This window comes from Lemur catta, chromosome 4, assembly GCF_020740605.2.
Source record: "Lemur catta isolate mLemCat1 chromosome 4, mLemCat1.pri, whole genome shotgun sequence".
NCBI classification, from domain to species: domain Eukaryota; kingdom Metazoa; phylum Chordata; class Mammalia; order Primates; family Lemuridae; genus Lemur; species Lemur catta.
The window spans coordinates 41,677,804-41,702,665 of NC_059131.1; the positions used below are offsets into that span (position 1 = coordinate 41,677,804).

General features: G+C 43.2%; 1 protein-coding gene across 6 annotated transcripts in view; it reads left to right on the forward strand.

Annotated features, from left to right (window-relative positions):
- Window positions 1-24,862, forward strand: part of SPTBN1 (spectrin beta, non-erythrocytic 1) — a 192,086-nt gene that overhangs the window by 160,593 nt on the left and 6,631 nt on the right. For 4 of the 6 annotated variants that reach the window (XM_045549604.1, XM_045549606.1, XM_045549605.1 and 1 more), the window contains 14 exons: window positions 4,932-5,078; window positions 5,998-6,261; window positions 6,901-7,125; window positions 7,594-7,683; window positions 7,862-8,143; window positions 8,825-8,955; window positions 10,217-10,421; window positions 10,866-11,240; window positions 15,367-15,611; window positions 16,839-16,977; window positions 17,718-17,802; window positions 19,651-19,847; window positions 20,938-21,050; window positions 21,785-21,848. In XM_045549604.1, coding sequence (XP_045405560.1) covers window positions 4,932-5,078; window positions 5,998-6,261; window positions 6,901-7,125; window positions 7,594-7,683; window positions 7,862-8,143; window positions 8,825-8,955; window positions 10,217-10,421; window positions 10,866-11,240; window positions 15,367-15,611; window positions 16,839-16,977; window positions 17,718-17,802; window positions 19,651-19,847; window positions 20,938-21,050; window positions 21,785-21,848 — 2,562 coding nt within the window. Of the gene's footprint in view, window positions 1-4,931; window positions 5,079-5,997; window positions 6,262-6,900; window positions 7,126-7,593; window positions 7,684-7,861; window positions 8,144-8,824; window positions 8,956-10,216; window positions 10,422-10,865; window positions 11,241-15,366; window positions 15,612-16,838; window positions 16,978-17,717; window positions 17,803-19,650; window positions 19,848-20,937; window positions 21,051-21,784; window positions 24,176-24,862 lie in introns of those variants that run through there. The other 2 variants (XM_045549609.1, XM_045549608.1) reach the window with 2 other exon arrangements.

Below are 24,862 nucleotides of genomic sequence, written 5' to 3' on the forward strand. Positions count from 1 at the left end.
AGAGTAACTAGATTTTTATACTCTAGAACATTAGAGTATAGAACTACGCTGTCCATTATAGTAGCCACTAGCCACATATGGTTATTTCATTTTATTGTTGTGTTCTTTTTTTTTTTTTTTTTTTTTTTTTTTTGAGACAGAGTCTCACTTTGTTGCCCGGGCTAGAGTGAGTGCCGTGGCATCAGCCTAGCTCACAGCAACCTCAAACTCCTGAGCTTAAGCGATCCTACTACCTCAGCCTCCCGAGTAGCTGGGACTACAGGCATGCGCCACCATGCCTGGCTAATTTTTCTATATATATTTTTAGTTGTCCAAATAATTTATTTCTATTTTTAGTAGAGATGGGGTCTCGCTCAGGCTGGTCTCGAACTCCTGACCTCAAGCGATCCACCCGCCTCGGCCTCCCAGAGTGCTAGGATTACAGGCGTGAGCCACCACGCCCGGCCTTATTTCATTTTAATTTGATTAAAATTAAATAAAATTAACAACATAGTTCCTCCATTATGCTAGCTATATTTTAAGTGCTCAGTTGCCAGCTATGACTAGTGGCTACCATATTGGACAACACAGACATAGAATGTTTCCTTTGTCATAGAAAGTTCTGTTTCATGTCCTAGAATATTCTGCAGCATAAAAGTATTTAGTGTTATGTTTTAACTCTCTAGAGCAATGTACATTTAAATGGTACAGAACGAAAGAACTAAAAGGAACTGAAACTGGCTACCAAGTAAGAAGTAGAGATTTTTTTAAGTTCCTTATTTACTTAGGACCTTAAAATACCATCTTTCAGGCTCCTTCAATGTGTATCTAACATGCAAAGAGCAGTAATACTAATTCCAAACACTGAGTTTTAGCATGTGGTATTGATCTGATTCTCATACTATTTCATGTTCCCTGATACATACATAAACAAACTTTGAAAACTAAAGTTGACCAGAAAAAAGCATCTAGCAGACTTCACATGTGTGAGTTCCTAAGAACATCATATTTCTCTGTCTGCCAGAGAACAATGGTGAGACTCTGTCATCTCTGGTTTATTAGACTAAATACCCCTGGAGGTAAAAATGGAGGTGATGAATATCCACATGAAGCTTCAGGGACCTTGAGGGGTTAAGAGTGTGGGGGCAGGGGTGGATTGTGTGCTCAGAATCTGACTCCAGTCATCACAGACACCCTGCATGCAAATGTGTGGCTGTGTTAAAGGTAATGTGGCTCTAATGACATCTGTTAGATCACCTGTGACAGAAGCAATCCTTCATGTCTGTTCAACTGCAGTCTTTTTGTGAGTCTTTCAGTGTGCTTTTGCAGCTAAACCTTAAGAAGAAAAGCCCCTAAACTGTGTAGCTTTGGGTCTGTCAGCTTTAAGCACCACATTGACAAATCTAGGTCTTTGGGGGATTTGCCTGGAGCCAGACAGGCTGAAGACAGGAGCCTCTTCTAAGTGACATCCCACCCATTAGAAACCCATTTGATGGGATGCTCACTTAAGGAGGCTTTCACATCCCAAGACAGGGCACAGCAGAGGGTGATGGGCTCTAAAGTTAGCTGTGTGGAGTTGCGTGTTGTGCTGCAGTGAATGCCGACTGGCCATTTCCCATTGGAGGGAGTAAAAGGGTCGAGGAGGTGTTTGCAGGCTGGGCTGTGCCTTCCACAGATTAGTGGTCCCTGTGTCACCTTGGTGTTTCCCTTGCAGCACCATCAGTGACTAATTTTTAATCTCAGGCCGTATTCTAGGGGCTTGTGGGACCAATGGGATCCCATGTTCCTGCTTTTAAAGGGCAAGTTAGTAAGATGAAATTCCTTTACCTAACCATGTTGAAGCTCAGGTTAAATGTAGAAAAAGAATGCCAGGGAATGAGCAGTTGAGTGGCCATGGGGAATCCCATTTATATTTGGAATTTCCCGTCTGTCCCGTTTTCCACTTACACATGTACAGATTCATAAAAAGAAACAGAAAAGTAAGTAGGTAAAATGATAGTCCTTCCTGATGGCATCATAGGAAGTAGTCTTAGTAGGTCTTTAGGTGTTTGTTTCCACTTGCTTTAAATTAGCATCCTTGGTGACAAGGAGTTCTCTCCTTAACACACACATTGGCTAGGTTCCAGTGACCATCAGGCATGCCCAGGGGCCTCTGTCCTGTGTGATTTCCCCTCAAAGTATGCAGGAAATTTGGGCTGGGCTTTTTTATGTCCCCTAGGAGATGATTTGCAGGTCTCCTTGTGACTGCTCTGCCAAGTCTCCCTGGTTTATCCTTTCTTCCCTAGTTGTGCCTGTCTCTCTTTGAGCCTCATCAAGTTAGTAAGTACAGCCACACTGTCTGCCTGGAGGTGTTGGAGTCCCATGCCAGCATGTACGGTCTCTGCATGGTGATGGCGTTTAGGTCAGGTTTAGGGCTCTAAAACTCTTGGTGTAGTAGCATAAGCACAGGGGCGATAGCGTCTTTGGCTGTGAACTTGCCATCATTCAGCCTCATTAAAATACACTCCTCTGAGAATGGAGTGTGTTTTAATGGACTAGCCCTACATTTGAAAAGCTACCTATTGCAATAGATACAGAGGTCAAATTTAATACCTTTACTGGCTGCTGTTGTTGCTCAAGGTACAGGGAATCTAGGGGTTTGTCTCTTTCAGATTCCCTTAGAGTGCCTTGGCTGGAGGAGCTGTGGATTGTGAGATGGGCCCCTGCTGCCACCCCCATCAACACTCTCTGGCTGGGGACAGCCATTGCACCAGCAATACTGTGGAATAAGCAGGGGACCCACCTGTTCTCAGTTATAGATGGGAATACAAAGAGCATCATCATAATCTTTGTAGTGTTATTTTAATGTGATGTCCTGAAAAATGAATGAATAATTTAAAATATATCACTTTATTGTTTTATTCCCTCATACTATACCTCCTATTTTCTGGAACTGATTATTTTTTTTCAGGAGGATAGTATATGTACATGTGTCTGGCACAGGAATATGAGTTTGGTGCTTTGCTTTTAGCTTAATTCAATGATCAAAGCATTTTTTCTTATCTTTTCCTAATCCGCATAGTGTTCTTTTCTGCAGAGAATGAGTATATTCTTAAATGACCTTTATAAATGCTCGCAAATAATAACTGTAGCTCTGGTTCCAGAATGCTGATGAAGATCTGATGAACTAGCAAGTTCCATAGATCATTTCATTGTGCTATATCGCTTGGTGCTTTATGTGTAGGATGATGTGTTCAGCAAAGAGCAGATTTGTTTATAAGCCTCTGATTTTTATGTAGCTCTCTCTCTTTTTTAATCCCTCTTGGGTAGGTGGTTATGAATAGTGAAAATATGTGAATGTCCTTGGCACTTTGAATAAAAGTGCCTGATAGAGAGAGAGAGAGAGAGAGAGTATGAATGTATGTAGAGTACAGGGGAAAATGTTGTCATTTGGTTTTCTTTTAACCTTTTTCCCCCTAAGATTGGCCATAATCTCTCAGATTTTAGCTGCTTAGATAACTGGAACATATATAATTCTTTTAAAATAAGAAATTTAGTGTCTTTATTGTAGAATGATCTCTGTGGTCTTTGATTATAAAGGACTTTATGAGATTTGCTAGTTTTTTCCTCAATAACAAGTGACATCAAAGATCTCACTAACTTTTGCTTTCAACCTCCTCCCCATTCCCCTGCGTGGTGAATAGCCTGAGAAGGTAGGGGCGGTGCCCAGGAGTTCACCTGCTTTTGGAACCAGGGGTGTTCCTGTGACCCTCATTGCCCTCCTTGACGTCATTTCCAAAGAACAGATCTTCTGTTGTTGAAGCAAGTTTATGGGGGAGCCTTTCCCAGCAGCAGCCCAGAGCAGGAGTGAATGGCATTGGAAATGTTGATTCTATAAGGATTTCTATTGGTTTTATGTTTCATTTCTAGACCTTGGAGATATAACCATGAAGGAGTTTAGGTTCAAATTTGTTGTAACAGTGACATGTAAAGGTGGGTTTTTCACAGTCATTCAGGAGAAGAGACATATTCCCTGAGGATTGTTGCTTCTGATTCTGGGCTAACTCCTCATTCTTTTGTTTATCTTTGACCTGGGCCAACAGAAGCTCTTTCTGGGGTAGCACCGTGACTGGGATAGCAGTCAGGACTCTGGCACGGCCCATCACAGGTGGGCAGTAATGAGCCAGGGCCCAGTCAGGATGGAGGCCAGCAGAAGTGGGTCCAGCCCGGTGTTTGGCTGACCCTGGTAAGAGAACTCCCCTCTCAGATCCGCCGGCAGCTGCCAGCTTTCCAGACTTCAGATGCAGGCAAACATGTTAGTTCTCAAAATCAAGTCCTGTGAAGCATTCTTGGTCTGAATGGAAGGTTCTTTAGAGAACTAGAAGCTACAGAAAAAGAGGTTGAAGGTGACTCAGACTTGAAGGAAACATTGAAAGGGCATCATTGTTGCCTTAGCCCTACAGTGAGCAGTTATTTATGCTTTTTGGCATTCCCATAGATGTACCCATGAAAGCGAAGGGTGGTAGATCAGTTTGTTGGATTTGGTTTTTTTTTTTTTTAATAAAAGGAATTAAAAAAGTAAGAAGATTGCCAAATAGAGTAAAAGGTAGTCAATCATGATTAACATGGCATAGCTGACACAGGTATTTGGAAGAGAAAAAAGGTTGTGTCTTGAACTGGTTACAGCAGAATTTTAAACAAAAGCCTTTGGGGAGAAAGCTGGTTAAGAGTGCCAAACACTTTGAATGCTGGCTCATAGAACTTTTGTACTTCTGGATCGAATGTTAAACACATAGTTTGGACCAAAGCTTAGGTTCAGGCTCCATATAATGGACACCTGTCATGATCCGAATTATAAAGTTAAATATTTGTTGCTCTGGAAACGTGTAGCATGCATAGTATGACATGAACACACCCCTTTCCAGGTAGGATCATGACTTCTGAAACCTTCTTGATTTTTTTTTTTCCCATAGCTGTCTCTCTGGATCAATGAAAAGATGCTTACAGCCCAGGACATGTCTTATGATGAAGCCAGAAATCTGCACAGTAAATGGTTAAAGCATCAAGCATTTATGGCAGAACTTGCATCCAACAAAGAATGGCTTGACAAAATTGAGAAGGTGCGTTAAAGTGTTGGATGAGGGCCCCCATGCCCACAATGTGGCTGTGGTAAAACAAGTAGAGTGAAAATGAGCTCCTTTTTATTTAGGACATTTTCCAACTCTTCTGGGTCTTAGCATTTACAAATGTTATACAGCCAGTAGCAGTCCCCTTTCACTTACCAGTTCCTGACTTCAACCCACCAGAAGGGAGAAAAGCAGAAACCCAACCAGGGTGGTTTTCAAAATGCTTGATTTATTTTAGAGTGGATACTAGGTGTTTAGTTTCTGTTGTGCATCTCACCTGCTGCTGCTGCTAGACCCCATATAGGGTCCCCACTATCTTGATCATATTATTTATGTTGCTTTGTGACAGATTTATCAGATACAGTTACATACAATTTAAAAATATTATATATTTTAAATTTTCCCTATTTTTCTTATGTGACTACTGTATACCAGTCACTATAACAATCGTTATAATGTATTATTTTGGCAGAAAGAGATTCTGTGCAGCTTAACTGAAGATGAATGTGGAGTTCCCCACCCACCCTTCTCTCCCTTCACAATTTTTATTTTGTTTCAGACTCTTAATGGTTAAAATAATGTGTTATATATGGTCTTTAGGCATGGAGTGGAGGGGATAAAATCTTAGGTTATTTGATTAACTGTCCCGTTGCCCCAGTTGAAACTATTTCAGCATGGAGCACTTACTGCTCAACTCCCATGAAATCCATGTAATGTACATGGAGTAGGCCATTGTTGATTTTATTGATCGGTAACTTCACGTGGAAGGATTGTGTGTGTGTGGTGTGTGTGTGTGTGTGTGTTGAATGAATGTGTATATCACAGATCAGATATCTTAGGTTTGTTTTTCACAGTGACTTTTTTTTCTCTAGCAAACTATTTATTTATAACCATGCTGGCTTGTGTTTTCCAGGAAGGAATGCAGCTTATTTCAGAAAAACCTGAGACAGAAGCCGTGGTGAAGGAGAAACTCACTGGTTTACATAAAATGTGGGAAGTCCTTGAATCCACCACCCAGACCAAGGCCCAGCGGCTCTTTGATGCAAACAAGGCTGAACTTTTCACCCAGAGCTGTGCAGATCTAGACAAATGGCTGCATGGCCTAGAGAGTCAGATTCAATCTGATGACTACGGCAAAGACCTTACCAGTGTCAACATCCTGCTGAAAAAGCAGCAGGCAAGTGGGCAGGGCGAACACCTGGGCTGTTTGTGTTTCGCAGCCATAGTCCTCATAGTCTTTGCTCACCACTGCGTCCCCAGTCACCCGCCTTCCTGGTGAGAAGACTGTTAGCCCAGCAAAGTGCTGGCTCTGACAGCATCGTAGGATGTTTCAAGAATCAACTAGAAAAACGCAATATTTATAGAAGTATGGGGTGTCTGTACATGGGAATGCTTTTTTTAATATCATTTTCTTAGCTGATGGGTATCATCACCATTTAATAGTTGAGTAAATATTCATTTCATTCAATTCTGCGTTTTACACGAAGGAGTAATATTTGCATACATTTCTGTAGAAGGTCTTGATGTGTGACAGTAATCTGAGTTGTTCCGGGTACTTTATTGATAACAAAACTAATGTAACAGTTTTTTTAATACCATAATAGAAGTCTCTAAGGGCAAATGCATTTACCCAGAATTTATGGGAAAATAGTTTCATCGAGGTTGAGAAATCAAGTTAGTGCAGACTCTCCCAGTGGCTTCCCTGGCTGCTTTGCAGCGGCCAAGTCCCAGTGGACCTAGCAGTTCTGCTTAGAACCAGTCCCTGCCAAAGATAGTCTTTGCCAAGTGTTGACCTGCTTTTCTTCTCTGCCCTCAGATGCTAGAGAACCAGATGGAAGTGCGGAAGAAGGAGATCGAAGAGCTCCAGAGCCAAGCACAGGCCCTGAGCCAGGAGGGGAAGAGCACTGATGAGGTGGACAGCAAGCGCCTCACCGTGCAGACCAAGTTCATGGAGTTGCTGGAGCCCTTGAATGAAAGGAAGCATAATCTGCTGGCCTCCAAAGAGATCCACCAGTTCAACAGGGACGTGGAGGACGAGATCGTGAGTAGACCCTCACTGCATGTGTGACTTTGCTGTGAGCCTTCTCACCTGTCCTGACGACCCTGTTCTCACTTGTCACACTTGCCTTGGGCCACGTTGGTGAACTGAGCTGTCGAAACCCATGCTTATGTTCTGAGGGTTCTTTCCCTTTTCACACAAAGTGCAACTCCATTGTTCCTCTCAGGTTATCTAAAGATACTCTAGGATTTTATTGCCCCGAGAACAATGCTATTAAAGGTAACTAATGAGGACTCACGGTGAGCCTGACCTTGAGGATGAGGTAAATTTGGAAGACTGGCCCTCTCCCTGTCTCCGGGCAAAAGGGCACGTTTCCTCAGACCGCCCTCCATGGGGCCAGACGAGCTCGCTCTCTGAAGATGGCTGCCCAGCTCTTCCTTGTTGCTCTTGTTCGTATTACATGTTTGTTCCTAAGACTGGTCCTGATCACTCATTCACAATTCTTTTCAGTTGTGGGTTGGAGAGAGGATGCCTTTGGCAACTTCCACGGATCATGGTCACAACCTCCAGACTGTGCAGCTGTTAATAAAGAAAAACCAGGTAAGTGTTTCTGCTCAGGTGAGTTCAGTCTGATAAATAATTATTCCAAATTACAAGACAGAAAACATGAGAGAGCTTTGAAGGCTTGGCAGTTTCTTCCTGGCCCTAATGGCTTGACATAAACACCAGGCTGCTGCCATTTAGCAAGCCCTCATGTGTGTTTTTCTGCCCCACACAGACCCTCCAGAAAGAAATCCAGGGACACCAGCCTCGCATTGACGACATCTTTGAGAGGAGCCAAAACATCGTCACGGACAGCAGCAGCCCCAGCGCTGAAACCATCAGACAGAGGCTTGCCGACCTAAAGCAGCTGTGGAGTCTCCTCATCGAGGAGACGGAGAAGCGCCACCGGCGGCTGGAGGAGGCGCACAAGGCCCAGCAGTACTACTTTGATGCGGCCGAGGCCGAAGCGTGGATGAGTGAGCAGGAGCTGTACATGATGTCTGAGGAGAAGGCCAAGGTGAGAGAGGGCTCCCTCCCTGAGAGGAGGTGAGAAGCGTCTCTGTCCCAGGAGAGCCTCAGACTCGGACCCTGAGCTTGTTTTCTCTGGAGGCTCTGTCTTTTTGAAGATGTCTCTTGTTGCCTTTGAGTGTTAAGGGGGCACCATGGTACTTAAAGGTGTCTAAAATCTGGCTGCTATTTGTCCCTTGACAGAAACTTTCCTTATCCGAGTCCTGGTGTGTCATTAAGACTGGGTTCATCCTGTCATGTTTGAAATTTGCCAGAGTCCTTGCTCTCTATTTATGAGTTCCCTCAACTTTACAACATTACGAGATGGTTTTGAGATCATTGAAAAGTATTTTAAGGTTCCAGAATGCTGTCGCCTACGTACCTCATAGGCCATGAGGAGTTTCAGCTAGCCAGGACACCCTTGGTTTGCCTGAGCTTTGCTCTGTCTCAGAGGGGTCGTCCTCATTCTGCATTTTCCTCATGTGTGTCTTTCACAAAGGCCTCCTGTGGTCCCGTCCACGTGGATGCTCTCGGGACACATCTGTTCTTCCACTGCCCACCTCACACTTCTGGGGTCTTTCTTTTTGCTGGTCCTTCCTCCTGCCCCACCATGCAGTCAGCCTGTCACTCCTTAAGGTGGTTTTGGGCCAGAGGGGACAGCTGTGATTGTGACAGTCCCCTCGCTTTGCAGGATGAGCAGAGTGCTGTCTCCATGTTGAAGAAGCACCAGATCTTGGAACAAGCTGTGGAGGACTACGCAGAGACAGTGCATCAGCTCTCCAAAACCAGCCGGGCACTGGTGGCCGACAGCCATCCTGAAAGGTGAGTGCCGTTTTGTGAAGGTGAGACCTGGCTATCATTCCTTCTCAGTGAGGATCTCTTGCTAACTCCCACAAAAAGAAAATGGCAGCATTCGTCATGAATCACTGGTAAGATAGATCTGTGGGAAGCATTTTTAAAACAGACCCAGTAGGTCTATGGTGAATAGAAGGTGCGAACTATTATTTAACCCACAAGAGCAATTTCCTAATATATCTCCTGTTGGATGAAGCCCTATTGAAAGATTATTCGTGTCTTGAATCAAAAATACAGATTGATTTGCACAGGTGCAGATAATCACCAGAGCACTTGGATAGAAAAAGTCATCCAGTTTAGGAAAGTTAATTACTAGCTTTAAGAGGGGTAGTAGATAAGAATACGTGGACATATAAAATAAAAGGGCTCCCGGGAAGAACAAAGTGATACCACTTCCAAACTCTTACACATCAAGTGCTTAGAATGCCTTGGAGAACAAAAGAAATAAGTGTGGTACTCATTGACTATGTAACAGGCTCCTGTATTAACTTTGAGAGCTGTCATTTTAGGCTTTCTCTGAAAGTGCCCCTTATGACTCAGAAAGGAAAGGAGTCAGCCTTGTGTGTTTAACCGAGGCAGGTTGAGGGAGATGAGGTCAAAGGCTGTGTTGGTGCAGGAGGTCCTTAAGATGCTCATGGTCAGGATTCCCAGGAAAGTGGCTTTCCTAATCTCCAGGGATGGGTACAAGCAAGTCTGTGTCTCTGGTGTCCTGTTTCGAGACAGTCACTCTTGAGAAGTTGGAGGGGAGGGGATACTGTCTCCTGACTGCATACCCGGGACCCGAGAAACTGGAGCATCTGGTCCAGCCCTCCTGACAGGGAAGAGCACACGGCCCATAGCAGGTGGAGGCTGGAGCTTGCCAGAGAATGGAAGACCCCTCGTGGATTTTGCACTAACTTTTAACGTCAAAGCAAATCCTGACCTGCAGAGCCAGCGCTGCAGACAGTTAGGGTTTCTCCCTGCAACCCCACCCCGCCAGCCGCCTTGATTACATTCAAGATGGCCTTCGGCCTTAATTATTGTGTTTTGTTTACATATTGGCTCTTCATTACTTGAAATTGAGGCCAATTTGTGAGTTTTATTTTTCAGGTTAAGTAGGTTAACCAGAGTTTTCCTCTGGGAAATTTAGTGTAACATGTTCTCCTGTTATCACCACCTCATTTGTTTTTCCCCTGAAGAAAATTGACATTGAAGATCCTTTTCCTCTGTTGCTGCCTTTCTTTTCCAGTGAGCGCATTAGCATGCGGCAGTCCAAAGTGGATAAACTATACGCTGGTCTGAAAGACCTTGCAGAAGAGAGGAGAGGCAAGCTGGACGAGAGGCACAGGTTATTCCAGCTCAACCGGGAGGTGGACGACCTGGAGCAGTGGATCGCTGAGAGGGAGGTGGTCGCAGGGTCCCACGAGCTGGGGCAGGACTACGAGCACGTCACGGCAAGTACACTGGGCAGAGCATGAATGGCTGTGCAGCTAGCGATGGTGTGCAGAGCCACTTGCATTCCTCATCTGTGAGCAAAGACAGTGTTCTGGCTCACATCAAAGGGCATGGGGTTTAGTTTCAACACAGTATTTTTTATAAACAGGTGACTTTGAGGTTGGCTAACCTCTCTGTACCCCTGATCCCTGTAGTAAAAGGAGGTAGAGGCAGTGCCTTACTCTGCTGCATTGAGCGAGAAGGAAACCTGATTGATAAGAGGTTCTAGAGCTAAGATCTGTTCCTAAGTCATGAGTGTTAGTTAAGACTACTTAATGAGAGGTAACTACTACATGATTACCTCTCGCTTAGAGGCCATTTCTTTCCAAAGGACATTCATGTGATCAAGAAATAAGATGTACACAGTATTCTCTCTGATTTCTTTATGCATATGCCTGTTTCAGATGTTACAAGAACGATTCCGGGAATTTGCCCGAGACACAGGGAACATTGGGCAGGAGCGTGTGGATACAGTCAACCACATGGCAGATGAACTCATCAACTCTGGACATTCAGATGCCGCCACCATCGCCGAGTGGAAGGACGGCCTCAACGAAGCCTGGGCTGACCTCCTGGAGCTCATTGACACAAGAACACAGATTCTTGCCGCCTCCTATGAACTGCATAAGTTTTACCATGACGCCAAGGAGATCTTTGGGCGCATACAGGACAAACACAAGAAACTCCCCGAGGAGCTTGGGAGAGATCAGAACACAGTGGAGACCTTACAGAGGATGCACACCACATTTGAGCATGACATCCAGGCTCTGGGCACTCAGGTGGGTAGGGCTAGGGGATCTGCCCAGGGAGCTGGGGAGATTTTCTCTCCATAGAGTGTGTCTTTGTGCATCTCTGAGTATCTGTCTATTGCTTGGCTCATCAAAACATGCCTCAAAGAATTGCCCCAAATTAAGCACATATGTGCACACCTTCTAATCTTCATTTGGGAGAATTTATCAGTCCATAAAGTTATGTTTGCCACATTTTCAGACAGCAGATGAGCATCCCCATGATTAAAACAAATAAATAAGTGAGATGCATAGAGAGACATTTGCAAGTTATAGGCCTCAACTGGAGTTTGTATTATGTTAGCATATATGTCCAGAATAATTTCCAAAAAGATACCTTATTATTTTCTATCATCCAGGGTCTGAGTTATGTTTCTGGAAAGAGAGAAAACAGGATTCTAATGTTTTAATATGCCTGGTCTTCTCCCCACATAAAATGGGTAAACACTAAGACTTTGTTTAAAAGATGTTTGACAACGTAATGACAGTGTAACAGTAAGAATCTAGTGTAATCACTCTCTAGTTTCCTTTCTAATCTCTCTATAGTTTCTTGTTTAGTTTTATGCTTTTCAGTTGAAAAATAAATTTTTTTTTCCTAAATTTCATGATCCAAAAGAAGAAGCCAATTTTATTAAAGATGTCCCTGAGTATGTCTGGGGTTTTGTTCCTGTCTGTTAAGAGTGTATTGATCATATATTAATAGTACAGGGGTTGGCAAACTTTTTCTGTTAAAGGCCAGATAGTAACTATCTTTGACTTTATGGGATACACAGTCTCTATTACAGCTCTGCTCTCTGCCATTGTAGCGTGAAGCAGCTGTGGACAGTGAGAAAAGTTCTAAGAAATTTTCATTTACAAAAACAGGCAGCCCAGACTCAGCCTCGGGCTGAGCCAATCTAGTGCATCAGCCTGCAGACGGCTTTGGAATGTGTTCTGTGGAGGGACCACCTTGACAGCCATTGTCTTCTCACTTTCCCCTAATTCTTAATTGCTGTCATTCTCTATGGCTGCAAGTTTAATTCATCTCTCTAAGCTTCAGTTTTCTAATGCTTTGAGGATTGTGATGATGCTTGTAAAACATATAACAATAGTAAGAGCTCTATAAATGCATTCTAATTATTGTTATATAACAAAAGCTCAGGGAAACTTCTGGGATGCCTAGAGAGGGAGTTAGGAAATACCTTGGCAGCACAGGTCTTCCCTTGGCACCTGTAAAATCATTTACTCTTACAGCTGTGAGAGACTGAGAAACTACAGAGTTGTTCCCCAGTTTTTTCATGAATTCCTTTACCTCATGACACTCAGAGGTGAGGGAGCCCAGCAAGGGTCCAAGAACACCCAGGACAGGCATCCACCCCCTCAAGTCTGACGGCCTCACTGTACTCGCTGGGCCTGGCCATTGTAGCATGAAAGGGTGTGTGCCCCTTCTGCAGTATTGACGTTTACCATCACAGAACAGCAGAGCAGAAGGGAAGGCTCTTGGCACAGATCCCCAGGCGCACACGGTGCTTCCTCCCAGCTCTTTCCTCTTGTGCCAGCTTGACCTGCCACCGCCCCCATTCTGCACAGGAGCCTCAGGAGTAAACAACACAGTATTTGCACCCAAGGATGGTCTTGAGTGGCTGTGCAAAGCAATAGTTAATCTTTGTGGGAATTTTCACTTTTGCTGTCCTCTTGCTCCTTACTTTTTGTCTTGAGAGCAAATTAAAAAACAACCAGAGGAGGCTGAGGCAGGAAGATTGCTTAAGCCCAGGAGTTTAAGGTTATAGTGAGCTATGATGATGCCACTGCACTCTAGCCAGGGCGACAGAGCAAGACTCTGTCTCAAAAAAAAAAAAAAAAAAGAAAAGAAAAAAAACAGAGGCACAGAAACAGGTGTTTGAGAAGATTTGGTTAGTCGTATAGGAAATTAGCTTTTCAAATAATTTCCTAGGAGCTTCCTTGTAACTTGAGTTATACCTGAGCCATAATTAAAGAATTGTTCCAAAAGTTCCTTAAGGTATGGAAATCAAATCACAGTGGAAACCAAATTCCCATTGGTAGTTCTTTACATCTTTTGCAGAAACTTTTTTTTGACCCACCATCACATAAAGTCTTGTTGTGCAGTCAGGGTCAGTAATCCACCTCTCACCAGCCCCGATGCTGTCTGTTCCCACCCGTTACCCCACCTGCATCCTCACATAGCATTTCTTCAAATATTCTTCTCACAGACATCTGAAAGCTCTTACCATCCAGGACTGCTGTATGCGGACTTCTTTGATCACACAGTCTCATCAGTAAATAATGATTGAGTGTCCATTCTCCCAAATGTGTGTCTGTCTTTAATTAGACATTGTATACATGTATGGCACTACTAATGTTTGTACTTTATATAAACATATATGAGAAGTAAATTTAAATACAAAATAGCTATAATTATTATTTTCTGTTATAAAGGCATATGTGCACCCTCCAAAAAAGATGAGAGTGTATTCTTGGTTTTTCCCCCTTTTTAACATGGAAAGTAGAATATTATGCACATCATCTACATTTTGCTTTTTGCACTTAGCCATCATCTTGGAGCACTGTTCATATGTGCACTTAGAGCAGTTCCTCATTCTTTTTCATGGCTGCATCAGAGTCTCTTGCTGGATACCCCATCATTAATTTAACCAATACTTCATTGATGGACATTTACTTTATTTTTGGTCTTTTGCTTTTACAGACAGTGCTGCAGTAAATAATCTATGTGCATTTCATTTCCTAAATATGCAAGAATATTTGTAGACTAAATTCCCCACAGTAGGATCATAAAATCAGAAGGTGTATGCATTTATAATTTTCATGGATACTGCCCATCTACCCTCTATAGGAACTGTAGCGTGTTGACTCCTGTCAACAATGAATGAGCTCACCAACAAATACATCATCAAACTTGGGTTTTTGCCAACTAATGATGACACATTACATTATCTTCATGAAGCATCTTTTCATATTTAAGACTCATTTGAGGCCGGGCGCAGTGGCTGTAATCCTAGCACTTGGGAGGCCGAGGTGGGTGGATCGTTTGAGCTCAGGAGTTCGAGACCAGCCTGAGCAAGACTGAGACCCCATCTCTGCTAAAAAAAAAAATAGAAATTAGCTGGACAACTAAAAATAGAGAGAAAAAATTAGCAGGGCATGGTGGTGCATACCTGTAGTCTCAGCTACTTGGGAGGCTAAGACAGTAGGATTGCTTGAGCCCAGGAGTTTGAGGTTGCTGTGAGCTAGGCTGACACCATGGCACTCTAGCCCAGGCAACAGAGCGAGACTCTGTCTCAAAAAAGAAAAAGACTCATTTGCATTTCCTACTCTCTGAGCTTCCCCTACATGCTAATTTTGTGTTGGTTTGTCGGTATTTTTCTTTACTTTTGGGGACTGTCATAGCTGAAAAGATAGCTCACCAAAAATCCATGTAGTTAGTTAGAATCCATCATTGGCTCCCCTTACCAAATCACAATTCTCAATGTTAATTTTCAGTTTTGTAAAGTGTTTATTGAAATTTGGCTAGTTCAAATTTCACCTTCTTTAATGTCAGTCAGTAATTTTAACTACATTGGATGCTATGTTTTTGTACTTTTTGAGTGTGTATGTCCCATGGTGAGAACTGTTATAGGCGACTCATACATTGTTTTCTTCAACATCACATATCAGTGGAAAGGCATTTTCAAAATGTGTTCTTCATGGCAATTTCTCACTCATGATAAAAACATTTATCTTGACCCTGAAGGAGCAGGTTAGGTATTTATTTTTTAGAAATATATCTGGCTATGTCCTACTCATATATCCCAGGCCACCTCCAGGGGACTTTTCCTGACTAAGCTGTATTGCCTGCATTCCTGTGGTATTTCATTTGTTTCATCTCTTAATGATATAGAACTTAATAATGTAGTTCAATGGATTTATAGAAAACTTGCATTTTCATGACGTGGATCTTCATGAAATTGAGAGCTCCTTGAGGAGTCAGAGCCACGTTTTGACGTGGCGCTCGCTTCCGTGTGTGAGCAGAATGGTGTGTGGCACGTGGGAGGAAGGGCATGGGGTGATGGTAGGAGGCCACAGTGGACTCACCTGGCTCATCTCCCCCATGGCTTCACAGGTGAGGCAGCTGCAAGAGGATGCAGCACGCCTCCAGGCAGCCTATGCGGGTGACAAGGCCGACGACATCCAGAAGCGGGAAAATGAGGTTCTGGAAGCTTGGAAGTCCCTGTTGGACGCCTGTGAGGGCCGCAGGGTGCGGCTGGTGGACACAGGGGACAAATTCCGCTTCTTCAGCATGGTGCGCGACCTCATGCTCTGGATGGAGGATGTCATCCGACAGATCGAAGCCCAGGAGAAGCCAAGGTAATGCTCCTGGCCTCATGGAGAGGAGGAAATCAGGCTCACTGACCATTGGTCAATGCAGAGAAGGGATCTTTTGGAGAGAATCAGGAGCCCTGAGAGCAGTTCTTGCCCAAGAGCTTCAAGGCCAGAGCAGGGTTGAGGAAGTGCTTTGGGGAAGCTGCCACTCGCAGCCGGTCTCCTACACACCATCTCCAGGGGACATGGGGCCTGGTGTTGTCGAGCCCTTCCTGGTTCCCCAACCAGGCTGCCATATTCCATACTCACAGGCCCTCCTGCCCAGGTCTGTGCTCAAAGTTAGGACCTCATGCTTCAGGCAGCCACATACCTTGGGCGCAACTAACTGCCTCATCTTTGTAGTGAGATGGCCTTTCTGAGTTCTTTTTGTACGTCTAGATTAAAAACCATACTGTTCCTTTCCATACACATTACTAAAGATGTCTCTTATCCTCAACATATGCTCTAATGGTGTCCTGGGGTTATTATTTAGTATTTGTTCGATAGCTTTGGCTTCATTTCATGCAAATTAGTAAAGAGAAGTTAATAGATTAAGAAACAGGTACATATATAATCTCCAGTTCACCTCTGCCAGTTCCTGCTCCCACTGTAATTGAGAAATAAACTATGCTGCAATAGAAGAAATATTTTGTTATATATATATATTTTTTAAATTGTATTTCCCAGATCAGGATTGTTAGGTTTTGATGCATGGGGAGCTCTCACAGCTCTATCAGTCGCTGATGTCTAATCTAATTCCCACTCTGTGTATCTCGTCATGTCTGAATAAGGAGACTATATCAGCTGCTCTTTGGAACACACATCCCGAACCTTTAGCAGCTAACTCATCAGGGTATGACTGGGCCACCTCTTACTGCCTCTGTGCCTTCTCGAAAAGAGAGTCTTTCTGAATTGTATTTCAAAGTAAAGTTTTAAACAGAAATCCATCCGGTGTTTTTTCTGGCACCCACCTAGAAACCATTTTGAATTGAATCATTCAGGCACCCACATGAAAATAAAAGTAGCCGTATTCTAAATGTTTGTTTATATAGCTAGCCCTGAATTGTGCTGTCATTGTGCTTTGGCTCCAGTGGCCCAACCTGAGCTCAGACAGTGAATGAGACATGAAAGGCCATCAGGCAATTTCCTTGAAATTAATTATGTGTTTTAAAACCTACACACTTATTTGAAAAGCTTGATCTCCTAAAAGAGGTAATGTTTGTCTAATTTTAGGGATGTATCATCTGTTGAACTATTAATGAATAATCATCAAGGTATCAAAGCTGAAATTGATGCTCGTAATGACAGTTTCACAACCTGCATTGAACTTGGGAAATCCTTGTTGGCGAGAAAACACTATGCATCTGAGGAGGTAGGATACTGCTTTGCTTTGGGGCCATGGGGTAAATGTAGGTCATGTTAAGATATAAAATGACTTTATTTGGGGGTGGTTTATGAGCATAGATGTATATAAATACAGAAATATGTATTTATATTCATATACACATGCACATACATATATTTCAAAATTCCTTCTTTCATATGTGTCTAGAAAAATACAATTATGCAAGACTCCAGGCCCAGCATCAGTAAATTTATGGCACAGAAGACAATTTCTGAGGGCCACAGGTTGAAAAACGGCTTCTCCCACCTCCATCAGTACCTTTTCTAGTTGATACCTCTTGTCAGTCACATTTGCCCTAGATCTGCTTACTCTTTAGTGATGGTTGCCAATTCTGGTTAGGATGATGTCAGTAAAGAGATAAGTGATCAGTTCAGTGTGTGGCCCCCTGCATGGGAATGGATGTCCTCTCTGAGGTCAAGGCTTCGCCCCCTTGCTGTGTCTCTTCCCGAATGTGTTTGCTGCAGGGAGCCTCCTCACGACAGAGTAGCTTTGGGCAGGGCCCCTACCATCCTCCAGCCCCTTCTGGAAGGAGCACTGCCATGCTTCTCTCTCCTCTCCCAGTGCACAGATAGACTGAGTCGTCCATAGGTATCTCCTGGCCTACTGGTGGTCTTTGCAGAAAATGTGTTTTTCTTATGTGAAACGACCCATCAAGAGGATGTGGTGCATTCTATTAAGATGTCCTGGGCTTCCTCCTTTTCATACAGATCAAGGAAAAGTTACTGCAGTTGACAGAAAAGAGAAAAGAAATGATCGACAAGTGGGAAGACCGATGGGAGTGGTTAAGACTGAGTAAGGACAGACTTTGCTTATCTTTCTGCTCTTTTTGGGTATTCATGGAAAGCATGCAAGTTTATTTTTCTGCTTTAATTGATGTGGTGTTATCACTTAATGATTTATGGAGTTCTGGATGCTTTTTTAGTGTCCTATTTCATCATTACATGGTAATATTATTTTTAAGAAGTTTCCTGTGGCATAGTCATTATTTTTTGCCCTATGACTAATCTTAGTGTCATAGTAGGGTTTGGTTGTTCTTTAGGACAACATGGCAATGACAGTTCAGCATCCCTGGGGAGGGCACAGGCAGAAGCCTCCTGCCCCTGCTTGTCCTCAAGAAGAATTCTTAGTTCAGAGTCAACAAGGTGGAAAGTTGGCCTGATTAAGTCTTATATTTGGTGTTCTCATTGGAAGATTGATAACATAATTAAAGCTAACGTCTGTTAAGGTTTTGTTGTGAACTGGGCATTGTTCTAATTTTTTTTGATGTATTTCTGTATTTACTCCCCATAGTGATCCTATGAGATACTAATAGATTCTATTTTTAATCCTAATTTTATAAAGGAATATTTGAGCCAACACAGGGTTTATAATGGGTAGTGTTGGGAATAGCATTTCATAATTGGTATGAACACCAGAAGTAGCCCAGTCCAGGAATGTTCACCATACTTTGCAATTCTGTGCTGGAGCTCTGGGCTCTGTCCTTATGTTCTAACCCCATCCATGCACCTCTGGGTGCTTAGTAGAAATTGAATCCAAGGAAGGCCCAGAGCCCTCAGAAATCCTATTTTTGACCGTTCTTTGCATGAAGATTTGGTCTGTAAGTCTTGAGAATTCCAGGGCACTTTCACTCAGTTCAGCAAAACTCATGTCACACACTGTGAACTAGGACCAGGTTGTACACTGGGGACACAGTGATGACTTGCACAGTCCCTTCCTCGAAGAGCTGATGAGTCCCTTGTGCAGAGGTGGCTGTGCTGGGGGCTTCCAGCACGAGATACTAGAGGGAGATAGCTGACTGGCTCCCAGGGACACCGATGCTACCCATGGCCCATTTCTTACCCACACAGCCCCAGGCGCTACTGCTCGAAACGCAGTGAAGAATCAGTGTTAGCAGTAGCGGGAAGCCACGTTCTGTCCTGCCTTCTTGTAATGGTGGTGGAGCTAGTGCTCTGTGTCTCCTCACATGTGGAGGAACAGAATGAAACAGCAAAAGCCTTTGCCCATGTTGTTCCCTACCTGCTGTAGTGCTCCCATATCCTGCCCTCCCTCTCAGCCCCCCAAACTAAAACACAGAACTACTTCCAACAAGGGGTAGTTTATGAACGCTTGCTCTATCCACACGGTCTGGCTATGTGTAGACTGTGAATTCCTGCAGAGCTCTGACGTAGGGCTGAGTGAGCAGAGTGTACGTTCTAGACCAGCGCTGTGCAGTATGGTAGCTGCTGTCCCACATTGACTCCTGAGAACTTGAAATGTTCTCAGTTGAGATGTGCAGTAAGTGGTATAAGTATAAAATTCACATAGGATTTAGACTTAGAAAAAAGAACGTAACATTTCAATTTTTTAATACTAATTACATGTTGAAATGATAATTTTTAATATATTGGGTTAAATAAAACATACCATTAAAGTTAATTTCACCTGTTTCTATTTACTCTTTTTAATGTGGCTACTGGGAAAGTTAAAGTTGCATGTGTGACTCACATTTCCTTTACGTTGGACAGCGCTGATCTAGAGTAGATGATAAGCTGCTTGTGCAGGTAGCTGCCACTAGAGGGCAATGGTGTTGGGCTGTGGGGCCAGCAAGGACTGCCAGGTCACCTGCTGGCCAGCCTCACCCTCTCTTGGTACCCCGTGCAGTTTTGGAGGTCCATCAGTTCTCAAGAGACGCCAGCGTTGCCGAGGCCTGGCTGCTTGGACAGGAGCCATACCTATCCAGCCGAGAAATAGGCCAGAGTGTGGACGAGGTAGAGAAGCTCATCAAGCGCCACGAGGCATTTGAAAAGTCTGCAGCAACCTGGGACGAGAGGTTCTCTGCCCTGGAAAGGCTGACGACAGTAAGTGGCCGCTGGATGCTGGGGTGCTTTGCCTGTTGGCTCGTGGGCAGCCTTTTCTTCCCGCTTGCCTCGTAAATGGGGGAATTCACATAATTACTTGGTTTTTTTAAAAGTAGTAAGCATCTTCTTGAAACTGGTGCATCCCTTGGAATAGAACCTGGGAGAGGCTCGGGGCTGCTGCCCTCTCAGTCACCGCCTGGCACCTGGATTTATGATGGCTTACAGCAGCTTCCTGTCCAGGAATCGCTCTTTTCATCTGCCTTTCTCCTGTATCTCATAGAAGCTTTGGTTTCAAGGGGGCATGGCCTTAAAATTTTCCTCAGAATTTCAGAATTAATATTCTCCTCAAATAGTAGCTTAATCCTAGTCCATTATAAATTCCCCATTCCTTATGATCTTCTCTGCCCGACATAAAGGCTTTTGAAAAGGGCTTATGCACTGGTGGTTTCTCTCCCAAGACTTTTGCATTCCTGGTAAGAAGCTGATTCTTTGCAATATACAATAATGTTTCTTTCTGATTTCTACAGTTCTGAGGATTCAAGATGTACCTGCATACTTTTGTGTTAAAACAGAGTACTTTTGGTGCATGCATATTGCTCATGAAATGGCTTCATTTCAGTTAGACTATTCTGTGGCTTTTTTCTGTGTTATTTGGGTTTTGGCTGAACACAGATCCCTACCACAGCACAAGCAGCTTCCTTGAGAATTACTGCAGCTCTGTCTCGGGTGCTTGTCTGAGCTCTCCTGGGGAGTCTGGCACGAGCCCTCAGGCTCAGGTACTGTCCTCAGCAAGGTTGAGAGCCTGCATAGTTAATTTAGAAATTAAACCTAAGTTCTCAGAAATCATATAAAACAACTCACAGGAATTTTGCCCAGCCCACGGAATAGAGCTCCGTTTCCTGTGGTTTTAGGTTGTGGCTGCTGTTCCTGTGAACCTAATATCATTCTGCTCAGGATGTCAGAGCTTCTGGCTGTCCAGTGTGGTCCAGTGTAGAAAACTAGACAGGAGAACTTCCTGGGTTCCTAGAACCCTTCCCTTAAAAGAGGCAGCGTTTGGGGCTCTGCTGAACATCTCTGTGTTCTCCCTCAGTTGGAGTTACTGGAAGTGCGCAGACAGCAAGAGGAAGAGGAGAGGAAGAGGCGGCCGCCTTCGCCCGAGCCGAGCACGAAGGTTTCAGAGGAGGCCGAGTCCCAGCAGCAGTGGTGAGTCACGGGCAGCTCCAGAGGCTGCTCTCTTAGCTTTGGTGGCACATGAGTTTTATGGGGTGTCTTTCTGGTGCCTTGCTTTGCTAGGCTTGACCAAGTGATCTTCCTGTTAATTGCTTCTGTAGACTATTTCAGATTACCTGTATAGTTACCCCTGAATAACATCTGAGGACACTGACTTGTCCACAGTCACATAGCTACCGTGGGTGGTGGAAGTAGAAGGTGGACAGCGCCCTTCCTACTGCCTGCACACGTGTGCGCGCACACACAGGAACACTTAGCACTTCCTTGTGATTAAATGGATGGAGTGAACTACCCAGACTTCAGGCCGGTGGTTTTGTGGTGATCCTTTTTGAAAGTTCTGACTTCACACAAAGGGCAGAGATTTCTCTTTCCAAAAGGCTAATTATTTTGCCAGGGGAAGTGCTCCATGACCGCTGATAGTGCTGCCTTTATTTGGTGTGAGGCAGGGGGCAGGCCATTCCTCTAGTCTTAATTTCTATCTAGGGTCTATTTGAAACTCTTGAAAGTTAGGGTTCAATTTTTTTAAAAATTGCATTATGTGACAGGGTTGCTTATGTTTTTCTGAGAGAAAACTTGTAATAAAATGGAATGATGTTGTTCTCCCCACCCTCTGTTACTGTTCCCTCTTTCTCTTCTTTCTTCTTCCCTTCCCTTTCTTCCCCCTCCCTTTCCTTCTTCTTTTTTATTTTTCCCCCATTATCTAACAGGGATACTTCAAAAGGAGAACAAGTTTCCCAGAACGGTTTGCCGGCTGAACAGGGATCTCCACGGGTTAGTTACCGCTCTCAAACCTACCAAAACTACAAAAACTTTAATAGCAGACGGACAGCCAGTGACCAGCCATGGTCTGGACTGTGAAGTTCACTACCATTTGTCAAGAACCACCCTTTCCAAATCCTCTTGGTTTTGACTTTTCAGCTTCCACCTCACCCAAAATGTTAAAAATTTTTACTGAATTCATAGCCTTCCCTGGTTCCGTATTTGTTTGCATTTAATTCATGTTTATTTGAGTCTCTTAACTGATGGATGCCCAATTGCCTTAAGGCAACATACTTATTTTTTGTTTATTTATTGTGAGCTTTTTACTTTATTAAGATTTTTACAGCGAAACCCTTACATGAGTAATTGAAATGAAATTAAATGAGATTACAGCATAATGAAGAAGAAAACTAGAATCTTAACAGGTATGACACATCCAGTTATACTAACAGGGCACAGTACTGTGCTATATGTAGCCCTTTTTAGAGATGTTATTAACCTGCAATAGTTTACTAGCAACTAGGAAGACTGGTATATGAGGAAGGAGACATTCAATAACTGAGATTAAAGCCTAAAGTCAGCTGTGTAACATTCCATGAAGGAGACATTCATTTATTGAAGATGACAAAAAAAGGAAGTCAGATACACTCTGGAAGCTATTTTAATTTTGGGTGCACAATCTCAATCAAACATTTTGAGACCCTTGGGTCATGTATTACTTTTTACAAACCAATTCCTCTCTTACTACTCTCTGCCAAGTCTTGAACTGAGAACCGCAGGCTTACTTGCAGCAGATGTTGCACCCAGCCTCAGGAGTAAAGTGCCCACTGACTGCTGCTGCCACCTCTGTCTTAGTCACTGTCAGTACCGTTGGGACAAGGGATGCAGCAGGTGATGGCAGTTCTCAATGTTTTGGAAGCCTGCCTACCAGACTTCACTGCCTCTCCATTCAGTCGATGACTTCAGGGTGTCAAACTGTTTTAATTTTTCAAACAAATGGAACAAAAGCCATTCTGGTTCATCCTGATTACTTGAACGTTGCACTTGGTGGACGGTGCCTAGGAGCACTTGCATGCCTCCTGGCTGCAGAAGTCATTGTAGTGTCTGTAGACAGAAACTCCGTTGTACGTCTCAGATGAATCTTCTGATTCATTGTTCATTTGCTCAAGACTTTTTGTGGAATTCCCTGATAAAGGAGTCTTTTAGGATGGCATTTATCAGACTACAAGCAGGGGTTGAAAATATTTTACTAGAAATCCCTTTTCTTAGAAGTAAAAGCTGGTGAAAGGGTAATTTCCTGGTACTGATAAAAACAAAACCAAATCCATTATTACATCAAAGCCTTGTGAAACATTCACTTGCTCATTTGCCATATTTAGATGTGTTAGTAGAATCAGAAACCTGTTTTGATATGTGTTTTCCATGAGTTAAGTCTAATTTGTCTTTTGATTTCATGATGCATGTCTTTTTTTTTTCTTTTGTCAGGATAACATCATATAGCATCTTGTTTGTTTTTCCTTATCTCTATGTACATATCTATCTACTTGCAACTGTAGATAGGTATATAGATAGATGCCAAGCTTCTTATGTTCTGGGAATAATGTGCACCATCATTGAGTCTCTGCCTTACAACACACTAAAATTCATTTTAGAAAATGAATTCTGCTTCATCTTTGGTCATTAGGAAGCCCTTGCATACATTTCTGGCTCCAAATTACATTATGTGTGTCATTGATCTATATGTATATATGTGATGTTTTCATATATATATGTGTGTGTTTAAATTTTGTATCATCAGGACAGATACCAAATTTTATGTTTTTGTATTTAGAAGACCCCCCCCAAAGAACCACATAAGCACTCAAGAAGGCAGTGCTATGATACTTCTAGCATTTGCTCTCATGCCTATTTTTATCTAGATTTTTAAATTGTAGCTTGCCAGAACAAATTTTAATTATAATTGGATTGCACTGAAAGAAGACAAAGCCTTTTCATTGTTTTGAGTGATGGTGCAGAGACTCAAGTTAATGAACTTGAAAATAGTGTTGCTTGGTGCACTTTGAAAACCAATCAGGTGTTTCCTGTGCTACTAGTTGTCACGTTACATTTATGTTCACCTCCTGATTTAAGTATCTCGGGCATGCCCGGCCGCTAAAGTGCTCTGGACTAATTGCTAAAGAGAAGCAATGTAGGGTGCGGGGCGGGAGGGGGGGTTATTCACATGTACCCATCATTTGATCATAGCACTACGATTTGCTTTTGATGTTTGTCTCTAGTGGTGTGTTGTCTGTTGGCATGCTTAAAGCACATGTCCATTAAAATTCATTTTGTTTCTTTTATTTTCCTTGTTTTCTTGGTTAGTGATTCATTTGCATAAACATTAATTATCTCTGCATACTGGTTTGGGGTTTTCTCTTTCCTTCTAACTCTAAAGAAAAAATTTTTGCTGCAGAATTTCCCTCAGAAGAGGCTTCCCTGGCCTTCATCTACCTTGAAGTCTGACCAAGTATGATAAATTTTAGCCTTTTTCAAGTAAACATCTCTCTATCCAGGTCATTGCTGTCACTAGCAGCTTTCAAGTCAAACCTGCAGCACTAAATTTTTTTTTAACCTGGTTTCTGTACATACTAACCCCATGTCTCTCTAGACTCACACCTGGCTCAGGCCTTCCAGACCAAACTCACACTTCCTCCTCACCAGAAGTTTCCTGAAATCTCACATTAAAGGAGATTTGTCAACTTTAAGATCCACTCACATTTTTTTGACTCAGGGTTTTGTTTTTTTGGTTATTTCCCTTCCTGCAACTCTCCTTTAAAAGTGAAAAGAGAGGGAAATATTTAAATAGGCTGTTGTTCATAAGCACGTGTCTACAGGCTGTTACCTACAAGGCCTGGATAATCACCACGCACACATACCCCTACACCACCACCACCCCCTGGTGACTTTCTGCCCTAATAATCCATTTTCCACATTGCCATGAAGATAAAGTGTTCAGTCAAAAACACCTTTAAATTGTATAGCCTCTA